Source organism: Hyperolius riggenbachi, chromosome 2 (genome assembly GCF_040937935.1).
Source record: "Hyperolius riggenbachi isolate aHypRig1 chromosome 2, aHypRig1.pri, whole genome shotgun sequence".
Lineage (NCBI taxonomy): Eukaryota > Metazoa > Chordata > Amphibia > Anura > Hyperoliidae > Hyperolius > Hyperolius riggenbachi.
The window spans coordinates 292,555,119-292,576,696 of record NC_090647.1 but is presented as its reverse complement, the minus strand read 5'-3'; the positions used below and the strand labels follow the sequence as shown (position 1 = coordinate 292,576,696).

Sequence of the window (21,578 nt, the reverse complement as noted above, 5' to 3'; positions counted from 1 at the left end):
TTTGAAAATGCCCACAACTCAAATTAGCACATCTCCAAGTTCTGTTGTTTTCCTCTCAACAGTATCTCCATAATGTGCCCCTTCCCAACTTGTGAGAGATGGAAAGTCTTTGTGAAATGCCCTCATCATTATCCCTCACCTAGATTACTGCAGAATGTTACTTTCAGGTCTTCTCACTAAGGGCCATATGCAATTCAGTTTTTCACCTGAGTTTTCTCCTAGGTGATATTTTGAAACTTGTCAATAAAATGCGTTTTAAACCCCCAGCAAGCAAAAAAATGCTCAAAATAATTTTGATAGTACTTCTTCTCCTACTTTGTGGTACTTTTTCCTTTGCAAATTGCTGAAAATGTATTCTAAATTAAAGATGAAAAATTATCTCCTAGGAGAAAAGTCAGGTGAAAAAGTGAATTTCATATGGCCCTAAGTTCTCAACTCTCTCCAACTGATCTTGACAGAGTTGTAAAAGTGCCCAAACATCAGAAGATGTATGGGCAGATCAACCAAGAGACAGAACTCTCTGAAAACTAATCTGATCAGAGAGAGATCTGTTGCCTGCTCATACACCATACATACATACTGTTGTGTGCCCCCCCCCGGTGCCCAGTGCAGTATACTTTACCTGTCTGTGTCTACTGCAGGCTCTGTGTGTGACATCACACACGCCAACATTACACTGGTCCCAGGCCTTGCATTGTACTACTTTTGGGTCAAAGTTCTCTTACTCTCCTATGTTATGCTTTTGTGATATATCCCATTTTTTTTATCTGTATCCCTTACTAATTTATTGTCCAGAGTTGTATAATACATTGGTTATTCATAACTGAAGGGTAAAAATGATTATAAAATATAGAAAATTAGATTCCGGCACAACTTACGTTATAGAAATAACTTTAATTACAAACATTTTCATACGCTATAAAAAAGTTCCATAGATACATAATTATATAATACTTTAATTTCTGCAATATTTGCAATTTTCCATTATAAAAAAAATTATATTGAGGGGGAGCAATTAGATTGGGAGAGTTTGCCTCTCTTTTTTATCCGATAACCCAACATAAAGGGAATGGCTCTGCACAAATTAACAAGCTGACACATCATTGCATTCCAGCGGTTCTGGAGGTGTGATTAGCTTCTAAGGGTACAATGGTTAATTTGCATATATTCAGCAGTGATGCCCTGGGAGACATCTCAAGGTCACTCCAACCTGAATTATTGCAAATTCTTTCTGTTTTAAGAAAGCAAACTTTTGTGTTTCAATTCAACAAACTGACAGATGTTCTGTCTTTCTTAATTAGAGCCACTGATAAAGGAAGTGAAGAAACTGGGATACATATGGCAGATCAAACCTTATGGAGTCTCACTTTTATTTGTCCTCTATCTAAAAAATTGTTTTGAGTTGTAGATGAGGGAGACATAACTCTAACTAACATAATGTAAATAAGAATTAATAAAAAGTTATCTTATCTGAATTGGATTTTACTGGTCAAAAAAACTTCTAAAGAATTTGGTTAAGGATTTGCGTAATACTAATATAATAATCAGATAGTATAACAATGGTTGATGGCCAGGTCACATGTGCTTAAAAAAAGTACCCTTTTTGGACATTTTTTAAGCTCCACTTAGCGCAGGAAGCAGATCCTAATGTTTAAAATAGGACCTTTCTCCACTTGAATGAATGGTGACATTTTTGCAAGCGGATGCAAAGCGGACTGAACACAACCGTCTAGTTTTGCATCCGCTCTAGTGTGAACTGGCCTTTACAAATAGTGTGTAAATGGTTCATTATTCAAAATGCACAGAGCCGTATTGCACTGCTCTGTATTCCAGTAGCTGCAGCATTACTGTCAGCAATAGAGGGCTTAAACGATTCATCATTAATGGTTGAGGTCATCTCCAGGGTAGGCAATTATTAGGAAGTCTTAAAGAAGTTTTTGGGATTCTCTCTAGAAAATGGTCACTATTTTTTGGTATATCCCTGTGTGCTTTTCCCCAGGGAATTCATTTGGAGAAGGCAGCGCCGCGCCGAGTCAGAGGCGGGAGGGGCTCCAGCCTTAGGGTGCAGCATAGGAGGGGGCACACAACTCACTCAGCTATCATTCCCCTATTGTGTTTGAAGCAGAGAGAAATAAGAAAAGGGGATACATGGCAGTGACTGCAAGCCAGATAACTAGAGATTAAGGTGTTGGGGACCCTGGGGCACCTCTTTGTCTAATAGCAATCAGTGTGTGATGGCTGGGGTGGGAGGGATGGAGGGGGCGCACGTTGGTGTCTCAGCCTTGGGTGCTTGAGGACCTTGTCCCAGCTCTGAGAGAAGTAACTGTTGACCTGACCACCAGTAGGATTGATGATGATAAAATAATACAGCCCTTATCAGACTATGCACACATATAATGAAGCAAGTGTAACTCAAAAAAACATTTTGTAATTTAATAAAGTCTGTGTCTGCATGATTATTCTCTTCTTTACATTTTTTTAATGTCTATTACCTTTTAAGTATTTTATCATCATTGGGCGTGTTCCCACTAGAGGTAGGAGGGATTTTTTTAGCTGCCTCACATGATGCCCTCTCTGCTGAGTCTTTTTGGTGATGGAAACATTGTTGGCTTCACATTTTAGGTCCAAAAAAATTATGCACCCAATAAGTTTGAATGTCTCTACCTAGGTAACAACAGATCCAATTACTGTATGATTAAGAGGATAGTTTGAGAGATTATGTTCTTCTTGAAAACAATAAGTTCTAAGTTGTAACCGGTGCACCAAAACTTATGCCATACGCACCATTACAGCACGACATGATAAATAACATTTATCATGTTTGAGTTTCAGCCACAAGGGTGCACTTAGTAGGCAGTGGAAGTGTTAGGGAGTTTAGCGCAAGGACTCCATACTGAATAGGTAAAGGCTTACTGAACAGGAATAGCCGAGATTCAAACCCAGGTCGCTTGTGTCAGAGGCAGAGCCCTTAACCATTACATTATCCAGCATCTAGAAGTAAGTTTATTCCCATTGCATGAGTGTGACTACTGTTGTGTCATCTGCAAACTTTAGAACTTTTAAAAGATGTTTTGCTGTGAAGTCATATATTTGGATTGCCTGCAATAACAAAAACACAATTAAAACAAGTTTCCTTGGTAAGCTACATTATGGTATTTGAAAGCTCAGAGACCTTTGTTCTTATCAAGATAAATGTCAATACCTTTACACTGTAAAACTGCAACAAGTCCTGAGAGAATGATAACATTTCAGATAAAGTGCATAGCTATTACAATGTTTTGTGACCTTACATGCATTAGGCTTTATAATCACCTTACTCAACACACTGAAAGTAGCAAAAATGGAGGGAGGTTCTTTCAAGGCACTATGAAAGGCAGTGAATAAACATAGCTGGTGAAAATCCTTTTGCATCAACAATTACTGTATATTACTTTGCTTTGCTTGTCTTTCTCACATTTCTGTAATTGCAGAAATATGTATTGTGCTATTAAAGTTATCATTGTCACTTTATAGAGCAGGTAACAAGCTGTTGCCAGGGTGTATTTGATGCTAGCTCAGACTGTGGTATTTGTAGCTGGTGAACTAGTTTGGGTCAAATTCACATTATTTTTTATTACATTTCAGTCATGGTAGCGAGATTACAATTGTGATGGTCGATCTCTTCGTTCATCTTGTTATTATTTTGAAATTGCTGTTGTTTCTGAAGATATACCATGACATTATCAGACTGAATTGCAGAAGTATGTCGTGGTTGAATCAGACACTCACGGCATCGCTTTGCCACTAAATATCCTATCTCAATCAGGTTCAGTAGAATACAGAGTATTGTAGTGGCGACCATAAACAAAGTGAAAATATTTTTTTCAGAAGGTCTTGATATAAAGCAGTCCACAATATTTGGACATGGAGTCATTGAACACTTTACTACTCTTGGTAATGAATAGGTAGGATAAATATGATGAAAGACATACAGAAACACTGCATCCACTGTAGCTTTAGCTATAAGACTGATAAGGTATGTCCACCATAAGCCTCCTCTCTTCTTTCCAGTGCTTATATATAGACGACCACAGTTTTCTCCATGTCTTTCCTTAAATTTTCTCTCTCGATCTTCCCTGTAGGCTACATGCATAAGAACAAGAAGAGAAGGACAGGTGACCAAGATGAGCTGAAGTGCCCAGAGCCTAATGTGTGACACAGGAAAGTAGTGGTCGTAGCAGACATTTGTACATCCTGGTTGTTTTGTGTTGCAGTCAAATTCTCCTTGTTCATCGCCCCAAACTCTTTCAGCTGCCACCACATAAACCAACAAGCGAAAGACAAAAACTACGGACAGCCAAATGCGACCAAAGGCTGTGGAGAAATAGCTTGCTCCACTCAGGAGACCTTGAAAGACACCCCAGTTCATTGTTTACCTAGGAAAACAAGAAATACATTTACATTAATAAAATTATACACTCAGTCTCTGCATCATTATATAAAAATATTTGAAGCAGAAAACTTTATTCAGCTATGAGTGGATATGCATACCAAAATGGACTGACTCTGGATGGAAACATTTGTGAATGTTCCAGCACCACATAATTTACTCCAACTTACTTTACGATTGTCAGGTTTCGAAGATGCAATTTCCGGCTGCTGATGGCAAGGGTGGATGCTTAATGCATTACAGTGGCACATCTTGAGGGGTGCAGGCATGGCTCGTGCTATGCGTGCCATGCCTGCTCCTGTCTTGTGCTACCACCGCTGCTGCCTCCCCGTATGCTGCCCGCCACTGCTGCCTGTCTCCCCTCCCTGGCTGATGCGCTGTCTCCCTGTTGGATGTCTCTATTTCACAATGTCAGACCTCCGATTAGCAGCTAAGTGAGAAGAGGGCACATCATGGCACCCCCCACAGACACAGCACTGTACATGCGGGAGTGACATCACTTCCACATGTCCAGTGCTGTGCCCACAGGGGGTACCATGTGCCCTCTTCACACTTCAGTCATCGCTATTCTTCACACTTCAGTCATAGGTATTCGGAGGTCTGACACTGTGACACAGCATGGAGCTCTAAATCACAGTATACAGCAGCACTTCTGTGATATCTGATCTGCAAAAACCTTTATTGAATCAACATAGCAAGAACTACAATGAAACCAAATAAAACAGGCCTCTGTGTCGGAGCACTTCAACTCCCACTTTCAACCTGGTCTCACCACATACAACCACTCTCATGCACCGGTAGTGGTTTCCATCTCGTGTGTATTCCGGGGTCTATCTTTGCCTTACCCACAAACTGATTGTGTTCAGGTATCGCGGGATACAAATCATTCAAGAAAAAATCAACAGCATTGATTCCAACATCATGTGGGATCGATGTATATAAGCTTTCAACATCGATGCTGACCAGGATGTCACCTGGGTCTACTTGAATACCCTCTAGAAGGTGGATTACATCTCTGGAATCCTGCACAAAGACGGATGCATGAATTCTGCACATAGGAGGGAAGCATACTGACTGCCCCTTTCAATTTCTCATCAAGCCATTTTTCCAGTTTTTCTGTCAGGCCTCCAATAGCGCTGATTATCGGGCGCCCTGGTTTTCCACCTTCAAAAATTACCATTCTTTCTGAGAGATGAACACAGCCTCCCGGGCATTATCACCTAGATCATTAATCCCTTGAGCAATTCTTCCAAAGGGGTTACCTTTTTTCAAATACATGTTCGTATCCGATAATTGTCAGTTGGCGTCATCCAGATATGCTTGACCCTTAAAGGCAACGAGGTCCCCACTACCAGAGAGCCCCAAATACGCGATGCTGATACAATACAGCCTACTAGATGGTAGAGTTGGCTCCAGTTTATATTCCTACCTGTGACCTGACTTTATTAAGTATACCAAACGCCTAATAGCTTTCTGGTCACCCACAAAAGAAAGACCCTGGAATACGCAGGTGCAAACTGGTACCTGTGTAGGAGAGTGGTTGTATGTGGTGAGATCAGGTTGAAAGAAGGTGTGGGAGCGCTCCAACAAAGAGGTCTGTTTTAATTGGTGTTATTGTTGTTTTCTGCTATGTCCGTTCAATAAAGGTTTTGCATATCAGATATCATGGAAGTGGTGGAGGATACTGTGATCTAGAGCTTATTGCATTTCAGTAGCACACATGTCAATACCTAAACTGGGGTTGTCCCTGTCAGTACCTAAACTTGTGTGTGTGTGTGGTGGTGGGGCTCTCTGTCAATAACTAAACTGGGGGGGGGTCCATGTTACTACCTAATCTGAGCAGGCATCTGTCACTACCAAAACTTGGAGGGGGGGGGGGGGGGGGGGGTGTCTATTCACTACCTAAACTGGGGGATCCTTGTTACTATCTAACCTGGGGAGGCAGCTGTCACTACCTAAACTGGGGGGGGGGGGGGAGGCTACTTACATTGGGGGCACATGTCCCTCCCTACCTAAACGGGGGGGGGGCATTTACACTGGGGACACATCTCACTGCCTAAACTGGGTGGAGTACTTATACTACGGATACCTCTCACTACTTAAACTGATGGGGGTTCTGCCTATTCTGGGGGACACCTCTGGCTACATAATACCGGGGGAATCACACCTGGCTACCTATTGGTATTGGTGGTCCCGTGTACCTAATACTTTTGGCGGTACTTTTAACTACCTAATACTATTTGAGGTGTACATTTGTCTACCTAATACTGCTAAATGGGAGACTGACGGGAAAATTAAATACTGCTAATTGGGGTATAGATATAGATGCCTAATATCTAGGGGCACTTTTGGCTACCTAAAGCCTCATCTACACGCGTAGATGAGGCTCCGATGTGTGTTATCAATCTCTGATGTGTGTTATCAATCGAGCCGCTAATGAGGCTCGATTGATAAGATCCGACAGGTCGGATCTCGCCGCCGACGACTCCCTGCTCGTTCCCCACGAGGGGACAATGGCAGGGAATCGAGCGGAAGATAAGCGGCGGGGGACGAGCGGGTATTGAATCTGGTGCATGCGCGGGCGAGCGGGGACGCGGAAGAGGCGATCCGGCGGCTAATCGAGCCGCCGGATCGCTGCGTGTAGATTTAGCTGTATACTGCTACATGGGGCACATGGTTACTTAATTATGTTATCTGGGGAGCATGGCTACTTAATTTATGTATACAGGGTGTACTTGGCTATTTGATTATTTTATCTTGACACACCTGGCTGTTTAATATGTTTATCTTGAGGCACCTGGCTGCTTAAATATTTTATCTGGAGGTGTGTGACTACTCATTATTTTATCTAGTCAGGATGCTTGCTATTGTACTACTTAATATTTTTGTTGGGTGGCATGTGACTACTTGATTCATTATCTGGAGGGATGTGACTACTTGATTCTTTTATCTTTAGGCATGGAACTATTTGATTATTTTATCTGGAAGCGCGTGACTATTTATTTGTTTCTTTAATTTTGAGGCACGTGGCTACTTAATTGTAATATAATTTAGGTATTTCTGAAAAAGTAACCAACAATATCCTGTGACAATCAGGGGTGCTCGGGTACCACTTTTTAAAATCCGAATTGATCCGGATCCGAATACCCAGATATTCGGATCCGGATCGGATATCCCGAATCCGAACGTTTAGATATCCGCGTTCATGCAGATATCCGAACGCATTATCCGGGGTATCCGGCCGGATTCGGATATCCGGATAGAAAAACCGGAAGTGCCCTTTAAATTTATTTTAAAACATTTTAAGGGTAAATGAGGCATGTAGCATCATTATTTTTTAAAGGGGGACACTAATTGATGATGTGGGGACTTAACCCCCCCCCCCCCCAAAAAAAATGGCTGTCAATTAACATTAGGCCTGGGTTCCAGACAGCGGTCGTGCAGCTCACATTGGGCCTGATTCACAAAGCGGTGCAAACTTTTTCGCGGACTTTTTCGCGCGCAATTTGCCACGATTCGCGCGATCACGGCAAATTGCGCGCGCAAAAGTCCGCGAAAAAGTTTGCCCCGCTTTGTGAATCAGGCCCCTTGTGTCCAAAGTCCAACCGCACAACTGGGACATGACAGTTTTCAGCCAAGACACCTCCAAAAAATTATACAGCAATTGTGTTTTGGGTTAAATATAGGTGGTATCAGTGGCCTGTGGCACCCTGGCCTGGCAGTGGGAGCTGCACAGGCAGCAGGAGCAGGGCAATGCAGCAGCAGCAGGCGTAACGTGTGCCAGGAGCATGCCGGACGTGGCACGTGGCAATTGGCACTTAGCACGTGTCACGTGGCACTTGCCAATGGCATGTGACACGTGGCAAGTGCCACATGATACTTGGCAAGTGCCATGTGGCACTTGCCAAGTGGCATGTGACACGTGGCATGTGACACGTGGCAAGTGCCACATGAGACTTGGCAAGTGCCACGTGACACGTGCCAAGTGCCACGTGACACGTGCCAAGTGACAAGTGCCACGTGACACGTGACAAGTGCCACGTGCCACGTGCCAAGTGCCACGTGCCAAGTGCCGAGTGACAGTCAGATAGCAGAGGAGAAGACACTAGTGAACACTAACTGTCACAATGGCACTGCTCACAGCACAGCAGTTCTGTAGAAAGCTAACACAGTACTACTTCTCTAACAACTACTAGCACACTGCCTGAGCGATCCGCCGGGCGTATCACTCAGAAGCAGCCGTTTCAGTCCGCCGACAGACTGTACACATGCCGGACTGTCGCTGGAATGCCCACCCAGCGGGAGGTGACGACGGACCCGTCGTTGCCTCCAGTCCGGCGTGTGTACGGACCTTAAGGCTAATAGCTGGCCAGCAGGCAGCAGCTGGCCTGGTCTGTGCAAAGCACACACACAGACACATAGCAGCTGCCTGCAGCACACTCTGACTGTCACAGTATGACATCAATCAAGCTAATTAAAGATTTAACAATACTATTGTAGTGATAGTAGTGAAGGGGTTAATCACTGAACAGCTTTAGGTTTATAACTGTGTACAGCCCTTGGTAGGCCACCAGCACTCAAGCATGTCTCTCAGTGAGCATTCAGCAAGCTAAAGGGGCCCATACACCTAACGATTTTCCCGCCGAAATACGGCCGTTTCGATCACAGTGATCAAAACGGCCGTGAAATCGCTGCGCACACCGCTGACAGAACGATGGATTTCCGTCCGAAATCCATCGTTCCCGTCGACTCCCGTGGATCCATCCGTGCGGAAGATTTTTATCGGTCGCCGGCGGGTCGGGAGTGCGTCGATTGCGGCCTTCAAATGCCCGACGACCGACGCAATACAGCGGGTATACATTACCTTCTCTGCCGCCGCAAGTCCCCTGGTCCACCGATGTCTTTTCCGCCTGGTCCCGGCATCTTCTCCGCATCAGCTTCCACATCCCGGCATCCGGCATAACTTCCTGTGTCACTGGAGTGACAGAAAGTTATACGCGGATGCCAGCCGGGAGCCGATGCGGAGAAGATGCCGGGACCAGGGGACTCGCGCCGGCGAAGCAGGTAATGTATGCAGGGGGGGGGGGGGAGGGGGCGGCAGCAGCGGCAGCTCCACAGATTGTGACCTGTTTCAGGCTGAAATCGATTCACAATCTGTTTGCAGTAAAGGTGGCCATACGATCCCTCTCTGATCAGATTCGATCAGAGAGGGATCTATCTTTTGGTCGAATCTTTTGGCAAATCGACCAGTGTATGGCCACCATAAGATGAAATGTCTCATCATGGCAGCCCTCCTTATTATACAGGGGTGCTGGCCAGTATTCCTTTCTGTGATTGGGTGCCAGGGCTTAGGCTCTAATTAGGCCTCTAATTGGCTCAATGAGGTCTAGTGGGGTTGACCAGGGTTCCCCTCTGTGATTGGTTGCTAGGGCGTCTCCTGGGAGCCCTCTGATTGGCTCCAGGACGTCATCACCTTAGTTACAGTATTTCGGATCCAGATATCTGCAGATATCCGCGGATATCCGCGTTATGCGGCCAAATATCCGCAGATAGCTATCCGGATTTCTAGAGAAATCCGGAATCTGATTCGCATAGCGTAAAAATGGTCGGATATCCGGGTTACCCGGATATCCGGAATCCGGGTTACCCGGATATCCGGAATCCGGATGAGCACCCCTGGTGACAATAAACCGCAGACAATGATAACAAATGTACGCGAGAAAGAATGCTGTTTTTACAGGGCAAAGGGGCTCTGACCAGCGAGGGGAGAGGGCACAATTTCAGTGTTTGCTATAAACACCATATTACCCAGATACACCTCTGAATGCAAACAGTATCTCCAGTCACATAATTTAGTCTGTACAGCTTTCTGTATTGACAGTCTGAAATTTAATAGGATATTATTACATACATCCTGTAATTGTTGTCTAAAAAGTACTGCTGACATGGCATGTTCTCTGACACCAAACTGCAGCTTTTGTACAGCAGTCTCTGGAAAGCAGGTCAAGTAATCACTGTACCTTTTGCTCACTTGCTTTACTGAAATTACATGTATATTTGAACACGCCGAAGAATGGGGGGAATTGCCAGAAAATGGGCATAGCCATGGACCAGGATGTGGGTGTGGTCATGAGTGGAGCCAAATTTACATGACCTCATCGATGGTGGGACATTACACTAGGACTATGGTAGGGATAAGATTGTGAGCGCCTCCGACACTGGTGCCACCCAGTTTTAGGTAGTTACAGGGAGCCCTCACCCCCCCTAGTTAAAGTTCCCCCCAGTTTTACATAGTTACAGGGATCCCCACTCACCATCAGTCACCCCTTCTGGCCATCCCCGCTGCCTATCATGTAATGGGCAGAGTGCCAGCACCCAGCGTCAGACCTCTGAGCAGCTGGCGACCAGTGTAAAGCAGGTGCATGGTACCCCTGTGGACACCATACTGCATATGCGGAAGTGATATCACTTCTGCATATCAGTGCGGTGTCCGCGAGGTCCTAGCGCCCGCTGTTCACTGGTTGCTGGCTGATCGGAGGTCTGACGCTGGCTGCTGGCACACGGCCTTTCACATGATAGGCAGCAGGGACGGCCGGGGGGGGGGGGGGGGGACTGAAGGTCAGGGAGGGTGTCCCACCCATTTTGCACCTATGCGCAGACACTCTCAGTGAGCTGATCAAAAAGGCTTTTGAAAAAAGGCACAGAAGCCACATGGTCAGCATTTTTTGATCTGCAAAATAGATACCTGAGCATGATTTATTTCTGCACTAGTAAGCTATGTAACATGTGTGGGTACTGGTTGTAAACTACTAGGGATAGTCAGAAGTGCGCATTTCCAATTTCGTGAAAAATGCCAATTTCCACTGTCCAATTTTCCGTTTTTCTGATTTCTGATTTTTCCAATTTCCAAGGAGTATTTTGTCAGTCATTTCTTGCATTAGAGAATGCAAAAAAATGAAGAAAAAAAATCGTGAAAACGGAAATCTGAAAAACAGAGATCTGAAAAGCGGAATTGTAAAAATGGAAAAACTTGTCTTGTGATTGGTCTAAAATTACCGCGGTGATCCAATTCTTGCAGAAATAGATTGGTCCATTGCTTCCGAGTTCTGTGATTGGGCTAAAATTACTAAGTTGTTGTAAATCGGATTTCCACTGAATTTCAATTTCTGTTTTCCGCTTTACCAAATTGCACATGTTGATTTCCAATCGGAGATGCAAAAATTTTCAATTTTGCTGAATCTGAATAAGCATCCCTAAAAACCACCTATAAAATACATTTGTCAAAAAATTGTAAAAGGAAAGTAAGGTATGTGAAATTTCCCTCACTCGCCTTCACGCTTCACAACATTTTTTTCTACTGCTAGGCATACACTACACAATTTGTGATACATCAAGCAAATGATCAATATTTTCAAGATATAATGTTCAAGAGATTATTTACCTGGTCTACCACTTTGCACCAGTAGACATTAGGCAAGACTTTGAAGCTGGTGCCGCCACTACTACGATATAGAAATAGAATTCGTTTTGCTTGAGCCCAATATTAATAAATGTCAAAACTGAGCTCTTTTGGAAAAGACGGCGCTGCCATAGGCACAAATTATAAAAGCTGCAATTAGAATGGAAATTTAGGCACACAGAGGCACGTGATTAGCGTCATACAAGGTCAATTTTGGCACCCGCTATGCAATGCCTCCATGTGGCAAAATTGACCTTGTTTGCTGCTAAGTGGGCACCAAAATTGACCTTCTTTGCTGCATATTATGACAGGAAGGGGTTAAGGTTTAAGGAGAATAAGGTAAGGCACCACTGGGGGGGAGGGGTAGGGTTAGGCACAACCCGGGGGGGTGGTCTTAGGGTTAGGCACCACCAGGGGGGATCTTAGGTTTAAGCATCGGTAGAGGAAGGGTTCTGTGTGAGAGTAGGGTTAGGTTTAGCCATAGTAAAATATCAGCAAATATTACTGTTATTTTACTATTGGAATCCAGCAGTAGAATATCGCTAATTTTAGCGATATTCTACTAGAGGCAATCCCCTGCACCCCCTTTTATGCAGGTGCCTTTTTTAATGTTTGTTGTCAAAGCACCTCAGTGCCTGTAAGTCATCATGAAATAGTCAAATGCTTCTTCTACATGTCTGTCACAAGGGATGGATGATGTAGATGTTCGCAGCTATAGATTGTCCGAACTGTTCGCCGGCAGACAGTTCCTAGCGAATACTGGCTGTTCGTATTCGTGTCTGTTCGTGAACATATGGGGCTTGATTCACAAAGCAGTGCTAACCTACTTAGCACGTCTAAAGTCTTTAGACGTGCTAACCAGGGTGCTAAGTAGGTTAGCACCGGATTTCTCAATTGAGAAAACCGGTGCTAACGTACTTAGCACCCTGGTTAGCGTGCCTTAAGACTTTAGACGTGCTAAGTAGGTTAGCACCGCTTTGTGAATCAAGCCCATGGTGTGTTCGACCCACACCCTACACATTATAATGGAGCCAAAAATTGACCCCTACCCCTGAGTCAGCAGACACATGGCAGCCAATCAGCTATGCCTCCCACCAGGAGTCAGGACCCCCCCTACACACACACACACACATACACCTATCAGAAAGACAGCACAGCAGACATTTTGCAGTCTGTGTTTGGCTTCTGTGCTAGGGAAATCCGGGAGAGTGTGCTGCTAACAGGGATAGCATTAGTTAGGCCTGTGTTCTGTGTCCTCAGTGCGTATTCTTGCTGCTTTCACAGTGCCCTGAACAGCTAATAGCCCTTCTTAGGGCTGGTACATTGATTTTCTTGCTATTGTATTGCTGTTCTGTGTGTCCAGTGCACAAGTTAGCTGTTGGAGACAGGTCTGCTGGTCAGGGGAGGACTGGGACCTTTCGGCCTGGGGGGAAAACACAAACTAGAGGCCCCTTTTCATGGCAGCCTTAGCCCAAATGACGTCACACACGCACCCCACATGCTATATGCCAGTAGTCACGTGGGGCGCCATTGAGAAAATACATTAAGGACACTTGCAGGACAGCGGGACAGGTAAAAGTATAACTGCACAGGCACCGGGGGTCACATAATACATTTGGAGGGATGATGCAACCACATCGCCCTGAGTTTTCCAGAATCTCAGATTTGACCAATTTCCACCTGAAATCAGTCAAATCGTCGATTGGGCATGCTTGTGGCAGCACCAATTTTCATTCAATTTGATAGTAATTATCTAAACAGTTGGTTGATCGCCAAGTCAACAGATGTATGGCCACCGTAATTCCCCAAGGCTCCCCGCCACTTCCTCACACACACTTATGTCCAAAGAGGAACTGTTCCTTTAAAAGAGGGACAGTTGGGAGCTATGATTGTGAGAGAGCAGACAGATGATTTTTTTTTTTTTTACGGACCCTGCAGGCAGGCCTCTGCTCTGCATCGTACTGTGTACATTTACCAGCTTGCCTGAGCTCTAATTGCTCTGTAATTGTGCTTTTATTTCCCTAAGCCAGCCTAGTGGTTCACATTGCCTTATAAAAAAACCTGAATGCAGCAGGCCCTGCACCCAGGCCCGGCCCTAGACCATTTGCCGCCTGAGGCAAACTTTGAAGAAATCGCCGCTGCGCCCCCCCCCCCCCCCCCCCCCGTGGGTGTGGGGGGGCCGCCCGAGCTGGAGGGGATAGCGGGCAGGAAGGGGGTATTGGGGCTAGCGGCGGGGAGGGGGGTCGGACCCCCCCCTCCCTCGCCTGGGTCCCCCGTCCTCCGCTCCCCTCCAGCTTGTTATGCACGCTGGCTGGCTGGCTGCAGCTGTAAGAGGCAACGGGCGGGGATCACTCACCTCTTCCTCGTTCAGCCTGCGCTCCACTGACGTCACTTCCTGCTACGCCGCAGGAAGTGACGTCAGTGGAGCGCACGTTGGAACGAGGAAGAGGTGAGTGATCCCCGCCCATTGCCTCTTACAGCCGCAGCCAGCCAGCCAGCGCGCATAACAAGCTGGAGGGGAGCGGAGGACGGGGGACCCAGGCGAGGGAGGGGGGGGTCCGACCCCCCTCCCCGCCGCTAGGCCCAATACCCCCTTCCTGCCCGCTATTCCCTCCAGCTCGGGCGGCACTCCACACCCACGGACGGGCGGGTGCCGCCCCCTCAGAAGCGCCGCCTGAGGCAAACGTTTCACCCCGCCTCATGGGCGGGCCGGCCCTGCCTGCACCAGCCCTAAATCATTAAATGAGAGGCAGCCTGGGGGGAAATTTCCCCCCTGGCCAGTCCTCCCCTGCTGCTGGTCCTAGTAGTGCACTGACTAGATAACCCAATAATCCTTCACCATCACTACTAGCACCTAACATCCACTATGCCCTGCATAAGGCCTTGCTGACAAGACCTATATTTTGAGGTGATTGTTGCACATTGCATAAACCTGTCACCTGACATGCATGAAGTGACAATCAGTTCCTCCCTGGCAGAGTTTTTATTTTGATATTGTAAAAAAAAATAAAAAAATGATGGGGAAGGGCAGGCCACACCGCAGGGGTTTTGCTGCTGTGTTTTTCTGTGGCACTAGCATATTGCCCAGTGTTCAGAGGCAACGTACCTTGAACTCACGAAATGCCACAGAAGTAGTTGACTGACTTACCTAGCAGCACACCCCATCTTCTACCGCTTCTACTAAGAACCTTGCCGCAACATCCTTATCCTCCTCTGATATGGGCACTCCCCAACATCATTGAACTACCTCAACCCGATCATATGGGCTGTAAAACCACGATCCCCTGCACTCCCACGAATGTGTGCACAAGCAAGGTGACCATCACCACTGCACAAAGATTATCGCTGAGAGGACTAACATTTATGTCCTGGAGGTGTCAACTAGTAAAAACAATAATTTGCTCACCTGACATTATCACTAAAACTCTTTGCAGTTGTTTGCAGTGCCGTAAATGGGGCGTTTCATCGGTCAGTCAACCGGGCCTAACCCTTACTCTGCCTGATCAATGTGTACACATGCCGGACGTTTAAAGCACTTTATTCCACAAATTTAGGAATGCAATTTGATTTCTGCCCTTCAGAGGGTAAAACAGGACTCTGGGTGTACTACGTAATTTTTGTGGGACTTTTGCCATAGATTCCCTTACGGCATTCCATGGTCCAGGTGTTAGGCCTCTTTAAACAACATTTCCATTTTTTTTTCTTGTGGCCAGAAACAGTCCCTCTAGGTTTTAGAATTTACCTGCCCATTGAAATCTATAGCGGTTCGCGCAGTTCGCCCGTTTGCGTCAAATTCAACTTCACGTACTGAAAATTTCATGTTCGCGACATCACTATTCTTAACATCCATAGTTACCAGCAGATCATCTCCATTCAACTGTTCCGACCCTGCCAACTATTCTAGGAACATGACAGTATCCCTTAAATAGAAATTTAATGTGTATTATATTAGTTGCAAGTTTTCACCCCAAAAATGTGCAAAAGGCATATACACTGAATCTATACTTGCTGTGGTGGCTCAGTAGATTCATTTAATCGCTGTGTACTTTGGGTACCATATATAGTACTTGTGTGATTGGATGTTTTTTCTCATGTTGCTATATCTTTCCATGTAATACTCAGGGATTGATGCACTAAACACTGGTAATATTGCCATGCGCAAATAACGCTCTGAAATGTTACCAGTACTTATGTCCGCAAAGCACTGTGTGTTGCTCAATCAAAGCAACCAAGAGTACATGGGTAACGTGAGCATTGCTTTTGGTAACACACATCTGGGTTGATTCACTAAACCATGCTGTGACAAATAGCAGGCCTTATCAGAGATAGCATGCCTTATTAGAGATAGGGGCCATTTACACTTTAATCAGTTGGTGTGCGTTAGTGTGCGTTAGTACTCGTTGGTACGCGTTAGTACGCGTTTTTTCCATAGCAGTGCGTTGTGAAAAAGATTTCAGTTAAAACGCGTTAGGTGTGAAAGGTGCCATAGGAAACCATGGACATTACTTTGAAAATCAGTTTTCTTTCAGTTATAAGTGAAAGCAACTGATTAAGTGTAAAAGGGGCCATATAGCACGCCTTATCAAAGATAACACGCCTTATCACAGTTAACACACCTTATCAGAGTAGTATAGCGAGCGCTACGAACCCGCAGGGGCTAAGGGCAGGATGAGTGCCATTGCCAGTTAGTAGGCATACGTTTGTAGTGCTCACTATGCTACTCTGATAAGGTGTGTAAACTTTGATAAAGCAGGTTATCTTTCATAAGGCGTGCTATCTCTGATAAGGTGTGCTATTTGTCATAGCCCAGTTTAGTGAATCAACCCCATCATGCTACTTGTGTTACACTACCTGGCTTTAGTGCATCAAGCCCTTTGTAACCAACATAACCAAAGACCCTCCCTTATCTGCTGGCCTGGTCATATTCTCTAATTTTTATTATAATTTTTTTCAGCTCCTCCATCTCTCACTTTGTGAAGCTATATGAATTTTGTATCTACCCAGTGCCCTTCCAATTTTTTAAATATGTTTCAATACATTTTCCACAGATGTGCAGATGTGGTCAAATTTGTTTATACCATTACGGCTGGTGGAAAAAGTGATTTATTTTTGGTGAAAAGTGATTAAATGAAAAACAGCTCTCCCATGGATACCTGCAAGCAATTAAGACGTCACTGAGTCAAGCAAAGCAAATTAAGCAAAGCAAGTCAAGCAAAGCAAGTATGAAAAAGATAAAAGGCCCATATGCAATTAACTTTTTATCCTGAGTTTTCTCCTATGTTCATACCTTGTCAATGAAATGCCATTCAAACCACCAACAAACAAGAAAATTATCTATAATTTTGATTGTACATTTTAATCTAGTTTTTGGCATTTGTTCAATTAAAGAGAAGATGAAAAAGTATCTCCTAGGATAAAACTCAGGAGATAAATGTAATTGTATATGGGCCAAAGTATTTCTTGTTTTTGCTAATTGCAGGCAGTGCATAACAACTTTACTGTTACTTCTACCAGTTAGGTAATGCACATTGTACTATTAGCGAAAACTGCCTTGGCTTGGTATCGTGAGTGTAGCTACTTTAATACACGCTAAACAAGTAGCCTAACATACATTACACTAGCAAAGGGGGCATCACCTAGGTAATGCATATTGCACTTATTATGCAATGCACACCAAATAACTGCCATTATAAGAAGTGAAAAAATTACTGTAAGCTGCCTGCACATGGCAATTTTGCTGATATTTAGTGAATATGCCACATTGTATGCCCAGGACCAGAGAAATCAAACACATAGATGTTTGAGGCGATACGATTGTGAATTATAGCCAAACATATAAAAGGAAAAGGCTATAAGACCATCTCCAAGCAGCTTGATATTCCTGTGGCAAAGGTTGAAAATGGTGTTGGAGAAAAATGAACTGCCAATCCAATGTGAGGAAGCGCTATCTGAAGCCCAGGTCATGGATCCCCAACAAGGTTAAGATGAAAAACACAAAGCTAAAAGCAATAAAGAATGGCTAAGAACAAAACAATTCTGAAGTGGTCCTCCATTAGCTCTGATCTCTAATCTGGCTAATATTTATGGAAAAAACTGAAACATGCAGCCAGGGCCGGCCTTAGGTTTCACAGCGCCCTGAGCGAAACCTGAGTTTTGTGCCCCCCTTCGCGCCCCATACGCGCACACACACGCACTCACACACAGACACACAGGCCCATATGCAATCCACCTTTTCTCCTGAGTTACCTCCTAGGACAGTGGTTCCCAACCTTTTTGATGTCGTGACACATCACGCCAAATGCTCAGATCTCTGTGACACGTCACATATGTATAATAGAAAAAATACTATTAATAGCCACAAATGGATGGAAAGAGTGCATTATCCTGAATATACTTAAAAATGAAGGCTAGAACTTTTCAGGAATATTAATAAAAACAATCAGTGGGACAGTTACCCCCCCCCCCCATTTAGAATGATAGCAAAGCACCAACAATTTTCACCACACGTTATAGCCGCAGTGCGCCCCCCCCCCCCCCAAAAAAAAAAAACACCCTCAGACTCAATATAGGTAAGTAGCCAGGTATAGGTGCCTCCCGTATAGGATCTCATGTGTAGGTGCCCTCAATATAAGTTGCCAAGCATAGGTGCCCCCAGTATAGGAAGTGAGTTGAAGGTCTCTATCGCCCCCATAGGTAGCCAGCTATAGGTGCCCCCAGTATAGGAAATCAGGTGTAGGTGCCCTCAGTATAGGTAACCAGCTATAGGCGCCCCCTTGGAAGCCGGAGCCCTGAGCGACCTCTCTGGTTGCATAGGTCAAAGGCCGGCTATGCATGCAGCCTGGAAAAGGCACCCTTATACTTGACACAGCTGGACTGGTTTACTGAGGAAGATTGGGCCAAATTACTTGTTCATGAGGCAGACGTTTCAGTGGAAGCTACAGGCATTGCGTGTTTGCCGTAGTTGCCTCTGTAGGTTATCCAACAAAATATTAGATTAAAGAGAAACTCCGACCAAGAATTGAACTTTATCCCAATCAGTAGCTGATACCCCCTTTCACATGAGAAATCTATTCCTTTTCACAAACAGACCATCAGGGGGCATTGTATGGCTGATATTGTGGTGAAAACTCTCCCACAAGAAACAAGAAAAGTACGTACTCTTGGCAGTTTCCTGTCTGTGAACATTGTTGCATTGTGGGAAATAGCTGTTTACAGCTGTTTCCAACTGCCAAAAAAGCATGCAGCAGCTACATCACCTGCCAACAGTAAAAATGTCACCATGTAATAAATGTCAGAATGTAAATCAGGGATTTAAAAGATTTTACAATGGGCAAACACTGACTAAATCATTTATACATAATTATTGTACAAATGAAGCACTTTTTTATTACATTATTTTCACTGGAGTTCCTCTTTAAGACTACCACCATTTTTTGTCCATGCAATTTAATTTGTGTTATTGCTATTCTGTTGAATCAAAACTGTAAAGCAAGATCTTATTTTAGTCAAATACAGACTAAACAGTGTTGAATGGCACTTGTCTTATTTCAGCAGTGACTGGATAGTGTAATGGTTAAGGGCTCTGCCTCTGACACCGGAGACCTGGGTTCAAATCTTGGCTCTGCCTGTTCAGTAAGCCAGCACCTATTCAGTAAGGAGTTTCTTGGGCAAGTCTCCTTAACACTGCTAGTGCCTACTGAGTGCGCTATAGTGGCTGCCTCGCAAGCGCTTTGACTCAGACAGGAGAAAGGCGCTATACAAATACTGCAATTAATTATTATTGTGGGTACTTATTTTGTGATGGTGGTTTGTGTATTGGGGAATGGGGAGGGGGTCAAACAAACATGCCCAAAACAACAAGAGTTCTGCATGCCACCCTTCACTTCTGTAGGGAGCTGATGGTCCAACACCAACTCAGCTCATAGCAGACAAAGAACATAAACAGGAGCTCAACCACAAATCATGGCTGACACAAGGTTTCGGCCTAACACCATTCCTCAGATGTCTCAGGGGAATAACAAGCGTGTCCATGTCTGTACCTTGCAACTACACTAATATGTCTAGCTATAAGTGTAATACATCTGCTTACTAATTCATGTTGTATAAAAGTCACCAGTTTACTTCATAAAATGCTTCATTTCATACACTGTCTCTGCAGGTCTATTTGCTGTAAGTTAAGCATAGATCGTGGTAAACAAGAATGTTTTCAAACAAAAATTAAAGTGTCTTTGGTTTGCTTATAAACTCTCGGTGCATGGAGTATGCTGCATACCAGAAGCTTGACGATGTCAGTCCTCTGTACTCAGAGTACAGTTAATCATACATGAACGTGTGTTTAAATACAAAGCTGCATTGAGAAACTGCCTTCTATAGAACGTCTTTCACATTACCAATGCCACATACTACACATGGAATGAAATTTTATATACCACTTTCAACAGCTGCTGAAGTCTGGTGTCCGTAAGACCGTAACTGTAATTTAGTGCCCTATTAATGAAGAAATGAGTGAATCAGAAACTTACCTTCAGCTTTTTGTTGGACGTCTTGAAAGCTGTTCATCGGCACAACAGTGTCATTTTTGTATTTCGATATAAAGGTTTTTGTTTTTTCTTTCCCTGCTTTGAAACCATGATAAAAAGAAAACCAGTTCCCAGGGAGTGTCTCCGGTTACTTCAGTTCTCTCCCAACATGCTTGCAGGAAACAAGATCAGTCTTAGCTGCAGCCAGTCTGTGGGAAGTGGGCAGGTAAAGGTGTGTACACAAATTCCATTTGAGAGTTAACCCTATGAAGAGCAACATCAAGCACAACTACGCAAACTAGAGAATAAAGATAAGCAGATGTTTTAACACCCCTACTGCAGACAATAAGCAATAGCATGGGCTTTTATTGGGTTTCTTTTTGTCGTGGGGAATCTGAGACGTAAGCTGTATTGTAAGTTTCTCAGAAGTGTCCTCCCTTTTTTGTAACAAACACAATAGAATTTGACTACTAAAAGATTAGTCAGCTTAGAATATAACAAAGGTAAAAAAATGCTATGGGAACACTAAATTATTTACTTATCTACATTTATGTATATCTTCCTTATTTATTTGTTTAATTTTTAATGTATTTATTCTTCAGAGGGGAATGTACTGGGGACATTATGCAGATAAAGAAGTGGATGTAAGAAAATGAGTGTAATTTTTCTGCAGGGAAAAATGAATACAATGATCATTCTCAACCATGTCTGTGTGTATTTTCTCTATGCTCAGGAAGAGTAATACATGCTCTAAACATTTTTTTTTCTTATTTTGTGTTTTGTTGTAAAGAGTTTAAACTATGCAGTATATCATAAATGCTGTAAGAAGACCAATGTATTCCTTTCCCTACAAATCTTCTGGATTCCCTACTACACTTGTCAATGAGATGCTAACAACCATTTTGGCTTGCATGCATATCAAATGCAAATTATATGCAGCATAATACTAAGCCAACCAAATGTACCTCTCTGTCCATTTTGATTGACCACATTTCAAGGTGTATGCAATTTGTATTAAAGCAACCATGAACTGAAGGTAAACTCAATAAATAATGAATTGTATGTGTAGTGGTGATGCTATCTAGTGTCTCAATTTCTTATTTGTCATTGTAAGCTGTAACATTTTAATTTAAATTGTGCACAGCAGTCATGTTGTATGATATAACATTTG

The 21,578-nt window shown here is 44.0% G+C and overlaps 1 protein-coding gene across 1 annotated transcript; it reads right to left on the bottom strand.

Annotated features, from left to right (window-relative positions):
- Positions 1 to 386: 386 nt before the first annotated feature.
- LOC137546449 (gap junction beta-5 protein-like) lies at positions 387 to 20,607 on the bottom strand. The gene is made up of 2 exons (XM_068268940.1): positions 20,411 to 20,607; positions 387 to 4,415 (listed from the first exon to the last, which is right to left on the bottom strand). The coding sequence occupies exon 2, from the start codon at positions 4,406 to 4,408 to the stop codon at positions 3,614 to 3,616; it is 795 nt and encodes a 264-aa protein (XP_068125041.1). The 5' UTR covers positions 4,409 to 4,415; positions 20,411 to 20,607; the 3' UTR covers positions 387 to 3,613.
- Between the last annotated feature and the right edge of the window lie 971 nt (positions 20,608 to 21,578).